The sequence below is a fragment of the Chelonoidis abingdonii genome, chromosome 3, assembly GCF_003597395.2.
Source record: "Chelonoidis abingdonii isolate Lonesome George chromosome 3, CheloAbing_2.0, whole genome shotgun sequence".
Taxonomy (NCBI): domain Eukaryota; kingdom Metazoa; phylum Chordata; order Testudines; family Testudinidae; genus Chelonoidis; species Chelonoidis abingdonii.
The window spans coordinates 198,400,682-198,418,124 of NC_133771.1; the positions used below are offsets into that span (position 1 = coordinate 198,400,682).

The 17,443-nt window shown below is 42.4% G+C and overlaps 2 protein-coding genes across 2 annotated transcripts in view; one reads left to right on the forward strand and one right to left on the reverse strand.

The window, feature by feature from the left end:
- Positions 1–17,443, forward strand: part of SNRPB2 (small nuclear ribonucleoprotein polypeptide B2) — a 198,802-nt gene that overhangs the window by 159,858 nt on the left and 21,501 nt on the right. The window lies entirely within an intron of this gene.
- CCT4 (chaperonin containing TCP1 subunit 4) lies at positions 1,735–15,933 on the reverse strand. The gene is made up of 14 exons (XM_032790466.2): positions 15,649–15,933; positions 13,399–13,451; positions 12,141–12,230; positions 11,277–11,385; positions 9,165–9,307; positions 6,870–6,991; positions 6,626–6,758; positions 5,477–5,616; positions 5,014–5,110; positions 4,482–4,592; positions 3,889–4,019; positions 3,525–3,759; positions 2,287–2,400; positions 1,735–1,910 (listed from the first exon to the last, which is right to left on the reverse strand). Exons 1-14 carry the CDS (start codon positions 15,767–15,769, stop codon positions 1,896–1,898), a joined length of 1,614 nt encoding a protein of 537 aa, XP_032646357.1. The 5' UTR covers positions 15,770–15,933; the 3' UTR covers positions 1,735–1,895.

Consider the following 17,443-nt stretch of genomic DNA (forward strand, 5'->3'; position numbering starts at 1 on the left):
CTAGGGGAGAGGGCTGCAGGTGTCTGGACTCTTGGGGCCCCATGCAGGCTCCCCCCGCCCCCAACTGGAACTGGATTGTCATAGGGGTTTCTTTAACTCTATTCTTAGGGGAATCTTTTTTGTTCTAGCGTGTATTGTTGACAGGTATTTTGAAAGAAATTATCAAAATAATTGAAACTGGAGTGATTACATTGTTATTGACTAATTAAATATGCAGAATTTTAAAATAGTGTGCACAGAATTTTAATTTTTTTGGCACAGAATTCCCCCAGGAGTAAACACAGCACTAGTGGTACTTGAAAAATTTTAGTCTATTTTCAATTAGCTACAAGAGGACACTCTCTAAGATAGTCATGCTTTTAACATCCTCCACATCTAGGACCAGGATTGTCCCTAGGGGGTTGCAGGGCCTAGAACACAGGTGCTGAGTTTCTAATCTGCCAGGGAGTGTTCCACCCCCCACTCCACTCCTTCCCCACCCCTGCCCTGCTTCTTCCCTCCCCCGAGCATGCTGTGCCCTCACTCCTCTCCCCTCCACCCCAGTACCTCTAGATCCCACAAAATATTTAATCCACAGCAGGCAGGAAGCACTGAGAGGGATACAAAGACCAGCTGAATGATTAGCAAGGACTAAAATCCAGCTACATTAATTGTTTTCTTAGAAGAGATTGTACACCAGTTAAGACACTGCTGCTATTCCACAGGGGTCAGAAGCATCTTCCTACGTCATGCTGCACTACAATAATGTGGGTAATAGTCCATTTGTGTAACTAATTACTACCCCCATCATTTAATAACTATCAAATATGGAAGCTGGCTTATTAACTTACATTATTTGCTGAATGGGGATATCAGAAACCAAGAATTGATGCTTGGTATATTTATCAATTGTTGAACACCTACATAAAAAAAAGTGTTTAATATTAAGAAGTCTAAGATTGAGCAAAGTCCTGGATAGTCAGTATGGGATTGGTTTTGGCAGCATATTTCCATAAGGTCAAAACATGAAAAATCAGAAAATATCTAAATTGGTATTTACAAGATTAGAACAGATTTTCAATCTTGTATTAGGCTGTGTTTGGCAGGTTTATTACCAAGATACTACCGCAACTAATGACCAAACACTAGAATGTGGCCCTGAAACTTATTGTTAAAGAATCTCAACTAGTAAGTATTTCCATTTGCAGTTAATGAAGGAAACTTTAGCAATTAAAAGCTATACGACATTGTTCTAGGTAGCTGAACTACAATGAAGTTTATTGAAGGGCTGTAGACTGAGAGGAAACACACTTGTATATACGCATTAATGGATGATGAGACATTTGCAGAAAGAAATCTACATTTGAAATTATAAGGCACAGTACAATCCTATACTTGCATGCACCCTAGTGGCTGTAGCAACTGCCTGAGTAAGAGGATAGATGTTTGTCAGGATTTCTGGATAGGAAATATTACTCTGTTTTGGACAACCTTTGGAGGAAAACAGCTCTGAGGTACTGCAGTTACTGCTAAGATTCCATAGTAAGAGAATTATTTCAAACTAGATATTACAGAAGCTAACAACTTGCACTGAAGATTTCTTACTTATCAAAACAGGATTAGTGTGAATGAATGTGCATGATTTAATATAGCGCAAAAGTGGTAACATTTTAATTTGTTTTAGTACTACTCTGGTGAGAGTTTTTAATGCCAAGTTTCAGTTATAGAATACTGCACCTTCATTTACAAACAAAGTTTGCCTCTTGAAACCAGAGATTTTATTAAATTAAGTTGATAAAAGTACATAAACTTAAGTGGGTTTTAGCAGAATGCTTGACATTGGTTTCTTCACAGAATCACTTACTCCAAACTATGCTGTGGTACTCTCGCCTGTACTGTCATTTCCTTTAGTCACCTTATCGAGTGTTCACCTGCAAAGACAAGTTAACATGATCAGGCATGTGGATGGGAAACAATTATCAACATCCCTCACTTTAAAGATACAACTCCATATCTAATCCTTTTGTATTCTGTACTTTAAGCTGGCTGCTGTATTTACCAATATTTGGTTTTGGTTACTGTTTTCCCACAAGGATTGTTTCATTTTTCATAGTTTCAGTTATCAGAAGACTGATGAATTACATGTAAATGGCATATAACTCCTAGGAATATAAGGGTAAGAAATACAATAATTGTAAAATATTTACTTTAAATACAAATCCTTAACATAAGGGATATATCTTATTTGCAGCACTGTAAAGTAATATTAAACAGAACACGAAAGTAATAGTCAAAAATATGACTTACCACATCATCAATCTTAAGAATACTACGGACAGTTTCTGTAGCTAGTGTCAGAGCACTGAGAGACACCAACAGAGGCTGGACCACTAACTCCTCCAGGATATTGGAAATTCCACCCTACAGAACCAGAACTGTATCCTCAGTTTGTATAAAAGCAGATGCCACAAATCTGATTTAAACATACCTGTAAATTATCCCCAGTAGCCCCCCTGCCTACCATAGTTTAAAGAGAAAAAAAAACACTTTATGAGCAGATGGCCATGTACAGTTCATTTGAACCCATTCAGTCCCCAGCAGGAATGCTGTGGTATAAAATTTATGTCGCAATACTCAGGAAATCCACTCAACACCAGATACTTGTGAAGCTATGCCCACCCAATGGTACCGTCTGGTCCAATGCCCAGGCAAGAAACTAGATACTCCAAGCTACTAAGGAAGCAAAGGGGAGGGTGTCAAAAAATAGGCCAGCTCACAGCAGCGGACTGAGCAGATATTTTCCCTGGTGGGTACATCCTGTGCTCATGCATCTAAAAATATTTAAAAAAACAAGTGATACTCTAGTTCTTATGGCTTTTTTTTTTTTTTTTTTTTTTTAAAAAGAGAACTACTGAAAGTACCATTGCACTGGATGTCATGGCAGAGTCTGGAACTCATCCTCTCTACACACCTACACACACAATTTTCTGAGTGCACCTGAGACTTTTAGCAGACAAATAAATTGCTAACTAGCAAAGATGGCTGGAAAATACAATTTCTAACCCATGGAAAATTGATGTTTTTGGAACAAGATATTGTCCCATTTAGGACAAAAAATAAAAACTGTGAAATTTCTCATGGGACAGAAATTCTGAAAAATTCCATTTCAGGACAACACAGAATTTTTTGGCTTGTTGGCTGCCCATCTGAAAGATGACAAGAGAGGCATCCAGGCTGCAGGTGAGGTGGAGAGCTGGGTTGAAGTTTTCAGTTGAAATATTTAATTTTTGAAAAAGGGTATTTACCATCAAAAAAAATTTCTGAAAAGATTTCTAACCAGTTCTTCTAATTAGTTTTTAAAAGTACTGGTTATCTGGTGTCTCGGACCATAAAAATGCTCAATTGTTATGTTGCAATGATACGGGAGGTTGACGGAGGACAGTCTTGGGCAACCTTTATCTGTCTTTATTCTCAATTAATTTTGCTTAAAAAGAACTGAACATTTTAATTTATCATCACAGATGTATAATCCTTTTGTATATTACCTTTCTGATATTAATGCCTGCTGTTTTCTCTCCTTGTGCATGTCTGTTTCTCAGCTCTGTTACAGTAGAAATAGGGTTAAGGCCTGCATTTTCAGCCAGTGTAGATGGGATGACTTCCATTGCATCTCCATATGCACGGACACAGTAAGAGTCCATACCACTCAAAGTGCGAGCATACTCATTCAAGCGCAGTGCTAATTCGATCTCTGGTGCTCCACCTCCCGCAATTAGAGCTCTGAGGGAAAACAAAAAAAAGTAAAATGTTATTAAAAAAATACAAGCTGTGGCCTTTGACAAATGTTTAAGTGATTACAGTTTACTGTATTATTGGTATATGAAACCATTACATAATAGGAAGTATTACCTTTTTTTAACTAAACAACGTATGACACACAGAGCATCATGAATGGAACGCTCAGCTTCTTCCATTACTAGTTTGTTGGATCCACGTACCACAATTGTAACAGTTTTTCCAGGGCTTGCACAGCCTGTAATCTATAACATAGAAACATAGTTGGACCAAAAAACCCCAAACCAAAACAAAAAATAGTAAGGAAACTTAAAACCTAGGACATTACCCATTATCAGGGAATGAAAGTTATATTGGATTAAGGCCCGAGACTTGACATATTCAGTTACCTAACAGAGACTGAGCTCTGGTAAACCACACTAAGTTTACAAAGTCAATACAATCAAGTAAGCCTACAGGGACAGGGACTGTCTTTTTGTTTTGCATTTGTACAGCATCTAGCACAATGAGGGGTCCATGACTAGGGGTCCTCTGTGCTATAGCAATACAAAATGATAATAGAAGTAAATACTGTTGCATACTACAGAAAAATCTAGAAATGAATGAGAGCTGAAATTTTTAGAACAGGCAAGTTTTGAGGTACCACCCTTTAAAATTATATTATTATCTTATAATCAGCAAAGAAGATGTTAATTTCTGTACTTTACCTTTATTAGCTTCCCAGAACCATTTAGGTTGACTTCCTCTGCCAATTCAGCAGATCCCAATGTATCAGCAGTGAACTGATCAATGTGAGCAACTGGCTTGGTTCCAATTGTCTACAGGAACAAGTTAAACAGGCAAAATATACAGTTTAGTGTACTTTTCTATACATTATAGTTGGTTCACAACTGCTTTAATATAGATTCCCTACTGTCCCCCACCCCTCCCCCCAGAGCCTGACCATTTGCTATATTTCTTGGAGATAAAAGGGAATGAGAGTATAATTAAGTTTTTTGGAGATATTTATCCTGTTTATTCATACGTTTTGTGCGTGTGTGGGTGTGTGCGCGCACGCGCGCATGAGCACACACACAGGGGAGGGAGAGAGAGAGGTATGTGTCTGTATGTGTGTAGGGACGGGAGGGTTCACAAAGTCCACTCCAATAAAACAAGGCGTTATGGTCCATTTAAGCTATATAGTAGTGACAGGGTACAGATATCCTTCAGCACAGCTATTTAAACAAAACACTTCCTTACCTTACATATAAATTCAATGTCTTCTCTTTCGATATCTTTAACCACCATGATCTTCATTTTGTTCAAGAAATGTAGCGCTAGATCACTAAGAGCATCCCTAAAATCAAAGACAGTTCAAAAAGTGAATGCACAACACTATAAAACCAATAGTGCTAGCATGTGATTATTAGTTATAATTAGGATTTTTGTCATAGTAATAAAAATCCACTGAAGAATTTCAGTATTGGCTTATAAAAAAAACAACAAAAATTGTGAAGTCGGAGGTATGTTATTGTTCAGAGGGTGTGTGACAGAATCTGCATGCTCACTGAAAATACAGGGGCTTCAGAAGGAACCAGTTTTTGAAATTTCCTCCCTTGATGTTAGTGTTACAATTCAGCTTCAGCTTATGAAGAGTACCAATGCTTTAATCTAATAGTTACTTAGGAAACAGAAGTGTTATTTTTTCAGGCAGTTAGCATACCGTAGAATAGACTTCTGAATGAGCAGCACATTGCATCCAGCCTTTTTAATTTGTTTAACTAAGTTTAGAATGTAGGCTCTCTCTTCACGCAATACTCTGTCCATTTGAGCATAGTCAGAAACAATAATCTGGTTGTCCATCTATAAAAGAGAAAAATATTTAATGTCTTCAAAAGTTATTGAATGTAAGCTCAGAAGTACATTTCTTGTTGTTCATGCTGTTTCTATTATTCAGTGCAGTTGTGATGTAAGGCAAACAAGACTGACTATACCATTGCATCTATACACATTTTAATGTTCCAATACAAGCACTTGTGGTTTTAAGTTACAGCCTACATGATAAGTTTAAAACTAATGGGGTTCTGATATAATTTGTGGAACAGGAAAGTTATGTGTGACTGTAACAGACTTAGGCTTGGTCTACACTAGATTTAGGTTAACACAAGGCAGTTTACATTGATGTAATTATGCCAGTGTCTACACTAGAATGCTGCTTCCGCCAAAGTATATGGCCTGCTAACTGACATCAGAACTCTACCTTCATGAGACATAGCACTTATGTTCCTGTAGTTAGGGTGACGCAACTTACTTGGGCTGTTGGCTGTCATTCTTGTCACTTTCATGGTTGCTGAGCTCACACAAAACTGACAAGAATGTTAATTTCAATGCTGGCAGGCTCAATACTGGGCTAAGCTGGCCCTCACACAGCTGTCAGCCGGGTGCCAGGCCCAAAGCTGGAGCCCCCACCCCGGGGTGACAGCCTCAGCTGTGAGGCCAGTGTGGGGCTCAAATTCACAGCATAGAGCTCCAGCTGTGAGCCCTGACCTGCTGCTCTGAGACAGAGAGCACCATGAAACTGATGCCAGGCTCACCGCTCAGACTGTCATCCCGCTGGTAGGTGGGAGGCTCCTGCTGTGAGTCCCACACATCTGTCAATGCCCCACTTCAGTCAGTGCAAGTGCTACTGGTGAGGATGCACACCACCAGCAGAAGGAGGGCAGTGTGGACACCAAAAGCCGACTGAATTACAGCGATGGCTTCTGCAGCGTAGACAAGCCCTAAGGAGTATTTTTTTTCTTCATTGTCTAATTACATGTAAATCCCCATGCACAAAGATGATATTAAATTCAGCAGGATCAGGTTAACTCACATCAGTCTTTGGAGCAGACAAGCAAAACTGAATGAGTCCAATCTTGGCTTTTTCCACTCTAGTTACACCAGTATTTGCCAGCTTCTGAGTGAGGACTAGTCCTTCAACCAGTTCACAATCATCAATTGTTCCACTGGAAACAAGAGTAGTAAAACATTAATTTAATATTTTAAGGAAACAATTTTTAAAAGTTGGACAAGTTACTGTAAATTAACAGAACTGCTAGATATGGATTGCTACTTACCCAAGCTTTTTAACAATTTTAATGTCTCTAAGATCTACACTGCTAGCTGTAGTTGGATCAATCACCTTCATCACTGCATCCACACTCATTGGAGAAAGGAGACTAGAATACTGAGATACAACCTAAAGGGATTTAATTAAGATAAATAAACTTAGTGTGCGGAAGAACACTTACAACTAAGTGGCATAATCAAAATTAAGAAAATACCAATTTCAAAATTACACTAGCAAGCCATTCATAATCTCATTCCTTTTCTTTTGTGCTTATAACCCTATATAGTTTGAAAATGAAATCTAATTTCTTCATATTTTCCCTTCCAATGAGCAGTTTATTACTGTAGTATTACTCGTACATGCTGGGTTACCAATAAAAGATAGAACAATTGCTTCTGTGGTAAAAACCTATGCTCAGGCCTAGCACAGTCGTTCTCAATTGGGGGGCAGGCACATCAAACTTTATAGAGGGTACAGCAAGCCTTCCCACTTACTCACGGGGTCGCAACAGCACTTGAATTTGGCTTGTCCATCCCCCACCATGGAGGGGGTGGCCGGACCAAATTTGAGTGAGTGGTATTGCGAGCTGGCACACAGACAGAACATTGAAGGGAACCTCAGAGCTCTGCTCCACATTTTTCTGTTGGAGGAAGACCCCTCTTTGTCTTCAGTCATCCCAAGGAATTGCCTTTAAAATGAATTCCCCAATGCACAGTGACTTCTAGAGAAAAGGAAGTACAGCCTGGGTCCACATTATTCTTTTTTTGCATAGACTCTACAGGACCCATGGGGAAAGTGACTCATGTATACATCTCCTCTGCTGCCAGTGTGGACCCTCCCAAACCCCTTCCTTCTCTATAGATTCTGGTGTCGGAAAGCTCTTCCTGGGACCCTGCAGAGGAGACGGATTGTGCCACAAAGGCAACCAACATCACTTCCACAATAGAAGGGTAAGATCTGTGCATGCAGGCCCCTCTTCTGTGCTGATCAGGGGATGTCATGATCTCTGGCTCTCCCCTCCCCCATTAAAAAAAAGCAAATAAGAAAACATTTAACTTGACATAAAAGAACAGCATGGATTTTGCAAACAGGGTCAGAGAGCAGATATGGTAGGTAAAGCTTGTAATCAACTGCAATATTCTTCAGATATGGAGAAAACATTTTTTAAATAAACTTCTATTACACTTTTGAATCATAACTATAAGAAAATTGTGTCTTCATAGTCTTTGCATTTAAAGGCATAGTAAACGTGAAATCTCATCTTTTTAGGGAACAGAAGTAAGCTGCTTTTGGGAGCTTTCCCTGACAATTTGGGGAGTTAGGCTTAAAATGACTGTTTAAAAAAAGTTTCTCCCCAGTGCAGTATGAAAAACCCACATGGACAGAGGAAATAGTGTAATGGACTACACACAAGATGACGTTAAATGCCCAAAGTAAGCCAACTGAAAGAGGGGACAATTTTTTTCACTGTTCTTTCAGTTTTAGAGTAGCAGCCATGTTAGTCTGTATTCAGTTTTATTAATCTTAAGTGTTACCTAAATATAATAGATAAAAATTTCAGACTGAAATGTGACTAAGATTAAATTCAGTTAAATTTTTAGGTTGCGAGTAAATGCGAATCATAGAATTAAAAAATATCAGGGTTGGAAGGAACCTCAGGAGGACATCTGGTCCAACTCTCTGCTCAATGCAGGACCAATTCCCAACTAAACCATCCCAGCCGGGGCTCTGTTAAGCCTGATCTTAAAAACCTCTAAGGAAGGAGATTCCACCACCTCCCTAGGTACTGTAACCCATTCCAGTGCTTCACCACCCTCCTAGTGAAAAAGGTTTTCCTAATATCCAACCTAAACCTCCCCCACTGCAACTTGAGACCACTATTTCTTGTTCTGTCAGCATCAATCAACTGCAGCATCATGAAAAGTCTGCATGCTAGATGACCAGGAACAGTTACTGAAATTATCTATTGTCCCTATTAATCTAGCACATATGAAACAATAATATAAACCACACAAAACAAGTCAGTACAAAGAAAACAGTCTAGTTCAAAGAAGATCTGAAAACAGCTAATAAATGAATGAATTACTGGATTTAAAAAAATCGGTATTTATTGTTTGTATTATGGGAGCACCTAGAGAAGTCATTTTGCTAAACACTACAGAAATATAGAACAAAGGGACAAATGACATACGAAGAGTGGGAAAATGTGTAAAACAATACTCATGAACACACATAGTTAATTTACACAGAAATTAGGCTGAATAACCCCCCCATTCACCCCTACTAACTGGATAATTACTACCTTTGAATTCAGTGAAGTAGTTGCACTATTTAGCAAGGTTTCTCTGTCGCTTAGTTCAACTGGCTGTCCCATGTCGGTCAAGACTTCAATACTCTTATCCAAAGCTTTCTGGAATGACTCCGAAATGATGGTGGGATGGATTCCTATTAGAAATTTAAATTCAAGTTTTCAGGCTAATTGTTCACTTAACTTTATCATTTGATTTTCTTTAAATTTTAGAAGCTGGTTCATTCCACTTACAATCTCATCCAAGCTTCAACTTTTGCCAGAAGCTGGAAATGAGCGACAGGGGATGGATCACTTGATTACCTGTTCTGTTCACTCCCTCTGGGGCACCTGGCACTGGCCACTGTCAGAAGACAGGATACTAGGCTAGATGGACTTTTGGTCTGACCCAGTTGGGCCATTCTTATTTTCTTACAATACCCTTTGATTTTTGGACTGATAGTGACAAATTATCTAAAACTAACATTTCAACAGAAACAGTTTTATTATTTGTAGTTTTCTCTACTTGAATAATGAAAGTGAACTAATCTCAATTTTACTTATTAATTCTCATTATCTCCCTGAAGTGTTTGAAGCCCAAATACTTACATCCCACAAAACCGTATTCATCAGTTTTAAGAGCGTTATGAAAACAAATATATTCATATTATGTTTATAAAACATTTACGAACAAAACAGGATTCAGACCTAAGGAACCTTAACAGTTGTTCTTTATGGTGCCCCATCACCTACAAAGGGGTTTCCCAGGCAACTTTAGGATGCACCCAATATCCCTTTGCCTTGTCACAAGGAACTGCTTTGGTTGCCAATACCAGCTACACATCCCCTACTTCTGCTCTTGGTGTTACACACACGCTTCCTGTAAAGCGTACTTCTTGCTTTTATAGCAAGAGACCGGCTGCAGACAGTATTGCTGGCTAGCACCAGCAGTGGGAGAAAGTTTAGAGAGAATGGGCAGCTGGCAGCAGTAAAGAGGGAAGAAAAGAGAGCAGAGCCTTTGGGAGGTGGGACAAGAAATGAGGCAGGATGAACAAAAATGAGAATGTGAAAATAGGAAGAAAAGAAGGAAAAAAAGAAGAGGACAGAAACTGACAAAATAAGGCAATAACTGCAAGGAATGCTGTAAGGGTACACTGGTAATAACTCCAGATGTCAAGCACAAAGGGGGAGTGGGTGGGTGTAAGAAAGATTGGAAATCGCTGCTATAATTGCCCACTAAACATGCAAACTCAATACTACCAAGCCTGAAAACAGATTTTGATTGGGATCCTTTTTACTATTCTATGGTAATTTCTCCCCAGTTTCAAAAGGTTTCAAGATAACTGAATAATTTTATTTGAAAAATGATATTGCTACATATTTATTCTGCTGTTTGAGAAATTAAGGAGAGGACAAAGGGGAATTCAGCACATTACTGCAAGCTTACCTTTCAAAAAGGCCAGGTTTGTGCTGAATAACCCTGTTCCTCGCTATCTGGGTATTGCACAGTATCAGTGGACTACTTCTCATGTGCCTACTGTACTTTTGTGATAGTAGGGTTAAGAGCTGACATGGCTCTCCTGCCCTGTAAGTACAGCAGAACCGCTAGTCTTCACAAGAATTTATACTGCTTCACACATTCCAAGCCTTTTACAAACATCAATCCTCTCAACAGTCCTGATAATAATAAATAAATCTCTGTTTTACAAAAAATAAAGACTAGGTGATCTGCTCAAAGCCCAGCAAGAGTTCCTAGCTCCAAATTGTGGGTTAATTTCTTCATACCACACTATTTCACCCATCACGAACCATTACCTAAAAAAAATTTCGGAATACCGAAATACCTTTAATAGCTATACTTGATCCGTAATACTGGAAGCAGATTCGAGCTCAAAAACATGAAGCTAAATGATTTGAGATTGCCACCAGAAATAAGACATTAACAAGTACAGAAACAAAACTCTTCTGAGTTACTTTTCAAATTAGTGTTTTACCACTAAGAAGTTATACAATTAATGGACTTTCATTAACCAAAAACCAATCTTATTAATATTCAGTTTTATATAATTAACTCTTCCAGGCATCTTCCCTTTTCCCCTTTTATTAAAGCCAAGCAGTAAAACGTACCCTTCTGAAGAAGTCTGGAACAGGCATCCAAGAGAGCACCAGCAATGACAACGACAGATGTGGTGCCATCACCAGCCTCAATATCTTGTGCCTTGGACAGCTCTACTAACTAAATAAAGACAGTCTGAGAACTTGTGACATGATTTATTGGAACCAGTTATTTTTATGCACCACTGGTACTTAATTAAGAAGGAAAAATATTTAATATTCCACTGGGGATTGTATAAAGAGTGGTTTTACTTATTAACTTTAAATATACAGATTGGTTCTCCTTAATTTTGTGCATATATATCTTTTTCCATGGTCATAAAAGGTACAAACACATATTTTAGCCCATACCTGTGTATAAACAATATAGAACATAGTGTCCTCTGAGGTCCATACAGCAGGAAATTCCTTGCTTCTTGACTGATCAGCAACACTGCTCATTTATACAGGCAATGTTACCAACATCTCCTTGTCCCAAGGTATAACTTTAACCCATGACATTATGACAAGGATTAGAGTAAACATGCCCAGTTTACTGTCAGTTAATTAGAATCTAAGAATCCTCCTATAAACCACTGTTGTGCAGAGTACATAAAGCTTAATTACTGCATTCCACCCAAACCATCACTTGAAGTTTGGATTTTAGGCTGTCCCCACCCCCAAGATTCATGTAAAGAGCATCAAGGGCAGAGAACTTCAGTGCACTGCAGACTCGCACTGCCACAACACCAGTGTAATTTAGTGCCCTGCAGCTTTCTAGAACCACATTTATCCTCTCCTCAGCTCCACGAACATCCTGAACTAATCTTGTACCTCCTCAGATTCTTCTGCCAACCAGGTTGGGATATACTGGTTTACAAGCTGAAAGTTACTTACCATTTTGGCTGCAGGATGTAGAACCTGCATTTGTTTCAGAATAGTTGCACCGTCATTTGTAATTGTCACATCTCCTTTACCATCTTGAATCTGAGGGGAAAAAAAAAACAAAAAAAACTCACCACATATTTATAACTAAGGCTGACAGTTTGTCAAGGAGGTCACTGATTCCATGACTTCTGCAGTGGCCAGTGTACTTGGACAGGGGACTGCCTGAGCAGCTCGGGCAGCCCCTGGGCCAGTTCCACCAGCCACTGCTGGGGCAGTATCCAGCCACCCCTCCCCCATCAGGAGTTTGGGTGTAGGAGGGGCAGGGGGTTGGGACATGGGACAGGGCGAGGTGGGCTCTGGGCAGTGCTTACCTAGGGGGTTTCCCAGAAGCTGTGACATTCCCCTCACTCAGCTCCTAGGCGGAAGTGTGGCCACAGGGCCAGCTCCAGGCACCAGAGCAGCAAGCAGGTGCTCGGGGCGGCCAAAGGGAAGGGACAGCATATCCAGCTCTTTGGCAGCGGGTCCTTCACTCCCTCTTGGAGGGAAGAGCCTGCTGCTGAAGAATGAAGCAGCAGCGGTAGAGCTGCTGCCGATCTTGGCTTTTTTTGGGGGGAGCCGCTTGGTGCAGCAAAAACTCTGGAGCCAGCCCTGTGTGGCCAGACAGCTCTGCGCACTGCCACCACCTGCTGGCACCACCCCTACTGGCCATGGTTCCCAGCCAATGGGAGCTGCAGAGCCATTGCTTGGGGCAGAGGCAGCATGCAGAGCTGGCTGGTCACACCTCCACCTAGGAGCTGAGCAAAGAGGCTGTTGCCGCTTCCAGGGAGGTGTGGAGCCTGGTAGGGAGCCCGCCCAGCCCTCCCAAGGTTTAGTCAGGGGTATATAGTAGAAATCATGGACAAGTCATGGGCCATGAATTTTTGTTTACGGCCTATGACCTGTCCATGACTTTTAATAAAAATACTCATGACTAAAACGTAGCCTTATTTATGAGCTTAGATGCAGAAGACATTTTTTAACATTAAGATCCATAAAATATTTGATGTTCCCTTTAAACCAAAGGACTTCTTACTACTATTAACGTTTCAGTGTATTGCCTTTTCCAACAACAATCATCAATACATATTCATGTAACTAGAAGTTATCTTGATGATTAGCAAATACAAAAAAACAACTAGGAAACTATTCTTGTAAAAAAATGTTGAAATTTGCTTAAGTATTTATAATTGGTTTTAAAAATAAATTAGACATTTGTCTCAAAGCTTACCATTTTATCCATTCCTTTTGGTCCAAGGCTTGTTCTAATAGCATCAGCAACCGCTGAAGAGGAAGTGAAAATGAGATGCTATTATGCAACAGTCACTGACATTCAGCTTTAAATTAAAACTGGTAAATGCTAAGGAAATTTACAACAAACTTTAACAATCTGAACATAATCAGTTCTTCTGTGCAGAAAAGGACAAACAACTCTGAAACTCTCACATGGAGCCATTTAGTTCCACTTTATTAAAAAAGTCTTACTAGTTTATTAAAAAAGACTGAAAAACTTACTGATATGGCATAAATACACTTAGGAAAAAATAAAGGGTATGGCATTCATGGTTGATTCTAACATCTGGGCCTTGTGTACAGTACAAAGTTTTGTCACCAAAAGCTGCCTTTTGCCTACAAAACGGGTGTACACACTACAATGCTATTTTGGCAGCAAAACTCTGCTGTCTTGCCAACAAATTAAAGCCACCTCAATGAGAAGCATAAAACTTTTTGCCGCAAAGTTAAAGTGACAAAGCGTTAGTGTAGACACTGCTGTTTGTTTTGTCCACATAACTGGCTTCTACCAGTATCCCATTATGCCTGCCCTGACCACTCTGCTCACTGTTTTGATCTTTGCCACCCTGCAGGCATGCGCTCCTTCCCTTTCAAAGCTCTGGGAAGTATCTGAGAGCTGAGCATGCTGCTGCATTTGGGGAACAAAGAGTAAATCATTACCATGAAATGCTTCTGTTCTGCCCTACACTAGTAACACAGGGGCAGGTAGACTGCTGCTGCAAGGGGGCAGGGGGAGGGGGGCGAGATGAGGCAGATTGCTGTGCTGCTTTGACATTCCTCAGCAGAGAGAGCTCACAGAGTTGCTCCCAGCAGCTGAGGAGGCTGTGGAAGAGCTCAAAGGGAATCAGAACTATACACAGGTAGAAGGAACTTCTTCAGACAGCTGTGCAGAGGTGGGGCTGATGAGGGGGGTTCCTGTCCCACAGGAAAGGTTGGCCAGCCTGCTGTCTCCCGTGCCTCAGACACACCACTCTCCTCTCCCTACACACTTCCATTGAAAAAGCAGCTCACAATCTACTAGGGCGCCCCTGGAACCATGGGATTGAGAAACAGGGATCATATGAAGTTGTACCTGCCCCAAGAGCACCCTGCGGCCAAATCCTTACCAAAGCACCCTGCGGCCAGTTGCACAGTGGGATAGGTACCAAGGTGCACTGCTCTGTGTCGATGCCACAGCTGTTAGTGTGGCGCTCTGTCGACACAAGCAGATAGTATGGACATGCAACAGTACTTTTAATTAAAGTGCTTTAATTAAAGTGGCATAACTTTTGCTGACAAAACTTTGTAGTGTAGACCAGACCCTGGGATGTAAATAAACACAATCAACACTTGATTTGTATGAAGTATTTTAAAATCCATTGGGGGTACTAATGATACTACATGACACATAGGCTTAAAAATGCTGAAGGGTTTCACTCATACGATAGTGGGTTACAATGCTTTTTCTCCAGATACTCTGACCAGGACTTGTGTCAATAGCCACCTATAGCCTTTCCCTCCCACCAGCTTCTGATCCTGGCACTACAAAGTTACATTTAAATAAAACCATCACACTAGCAAAAAACAACAAAAAAAACAAACCACGAACAAGTCTATCGGGTAAAAAAGACTCTTCCCAACAGAAACGGCCCATGCTCTGTTCACTAAAGGGGAGAACTGGCCCAGCGGCTGTGCCTGAAGCTGTCAGGCCCACATGAACAGGGAAACCGTACACAATGATGGAGCAAAACTGAACCGCCTTCAAATGCCGGGGGAGCGCCGAGCCAGCCTGACAGCGAATGGCCCCGACTACCCCAGAATTCATCACAATGAGTGCGGGGGGGAGGGGCAGGGGCCATGTGATGGGAGCGCCTCCTGGCCCCCTCCCCCCCGACTATGGGGCTGAGGGGAATCAACGACTTTCGGAAGAAGCTGCAACATCCTCATATTCCCCACACAGAGGCAGGAGAAGGAAAAGGACAGCGAGCGAGCCGATCCCCGGAGACCCTCCCCCGCCCTGAGCTAGGGGAGAAAGATTCCCTCAGTCCCCTTCCTTCGCCTCGCCAGGCCAGCCCGCCCCCGCAGCCCCGCTACGACCTCCCTCGGGCAGGCCGCTCTTCCCCTACCCCAGCCCCGCTACAGCCTCCCCGGGGCAGGCCGAGCCGCTCCCTCTCCCGCCCCGCCACAGCCCCTCCCGGGCAGGCCGCACCTTTGCCGGCAGAGATGTTGCTGAAGCGGATCTGCGCGGGCTTGTCCCGGTCCTGGTAGGCGCTTCTTTTGCGGCCCCCGTTGCCGCCCGTGAAAGCTCTGGATCCCGCGTTCTCCGGCATGGCGACTCCTCCGCGCCCCGCTGCTGCTAAGCTCTGGATGGAGACGGATCAGCCTGGCCCGCCCGCACTAACGATCCCCGCCGCGAAGCTTCCAGAACGCACCGCCCCAGCCTCCCTGCACTCCAGGGCCTACAGGAGAAAGAGGGGAGGGACCAAGCTAGAGCGGCGCGTGACGTCACCGGAGACCGCCTCTCTCGCGCGTGCTCGTCAGCCGGGGCCGAAGGCAATGTCTGCGCGAGGGGAGGGGTGGGGCTGGAGCCGCCATCTTGGGAGGCGGGGCTTTCGCTACTAGCAACGTTAGGGCCAAGTCCGCTACGTTACAGCGAGCGCAGGCTGCCGGTTGCCGTCCTGCCCTCAGCAGGAGCTGCTCGTGCGGAGTGGTGTCTCTCAGGAGCGGTCCGAGCCTGGTCCGTGCAGAGCAGGACTGGGAGGGAGGGTCTGTCAGGCGTCAGAAGGGGCCTGGACTTGGTGCGGTGATTTCCCTACACTCGCCCCTGTGAATTTCCAGAACATCACCTCCGGTTTTGTGAACTAGTTATATGCCAAACCTGGTGGCTGGACTTTGTCCTCACTCACAACTATTTCACATCTTGGGACAATACATGCCTTCAAGTTAGCATCACTGCTGCGGGTACTTGAATGGCCCCATAGTATGCCAACATTTTTATGGCTGATTTAGAGCAACGCTTCCTTAGCTCTCATCCCTGAATGCCCCTACTCTACTTGCCCTACGTTGATGACATCATCAACATCTGGACCCATGGAAAAGAAACCCTTGAGTAATCCCTGATTCTGAGCACCCTATATGCCCTGTTTAAAATGTACATTGAAGTAAAAATGTACCCCCAATTACCGATAGAGCACAATATCTCACTATATGCTGGGGATCATAACCAATGCACCAGTTAGGAAAGGTGGACTCCCCCTCCATGCAACAACACAGTTCCACTTAGTACTGCCATTAATGAAGATGCAAAGCAACCCATAACAGTATCACCATCCCATAGAGGCATCAGCTCTCTCCCCACACAAGATTTCCCCCACAACCACCTCCCGGGCAGCTATCTCTCTCAGGCTTTTCCAGCTAACAAGTGCAGAAAACCAAGTCCCTTCCTGATCCTGGGGCTCCCTTGTCTGTTGCCTTGAAGCCATACGTGCAATTTGCGATAAGGCACATGACTAGAAGCAGGCATGTGACCTAAAACGAAATAGCTGAAGTTTAAAAGACTAAAGGAGGACAATAGGCACACTGGGCCTATTTGAAACGCCATGAAGCTGTTGGAGCATTTAAAGGGGGTCCACAAAAGCAAGGCCTAAGTATGTCTGTTTTTTTAACTTTTTTTCATAGGTCAGGTTTTCTAAACCTTTTATCATTTCTGTTGCTCTCTTCCGGACGCTTCAATTCATCCACATCTGTCCTACAGTGTGGCACAGAGAATCAGACATAGTACTGCAGCTGGGTCTGCTCTAGTGCCAATAGAGCAGGACATGTCCTACATGCACCACACCTGCTAAAACACCTCCGAGTGACATCAGACTTTTTCACAGCAGCACCACGGGGCAAGCTGGCTCCTGTTCACCCTGGCTCGTTCCAGTAGCACTACCCCAGCCTGTTCTTCCACACTTGGTGCCTGTGCATGTCTAAATTGGCTTCTCTAGGGAACTACCGCCAAC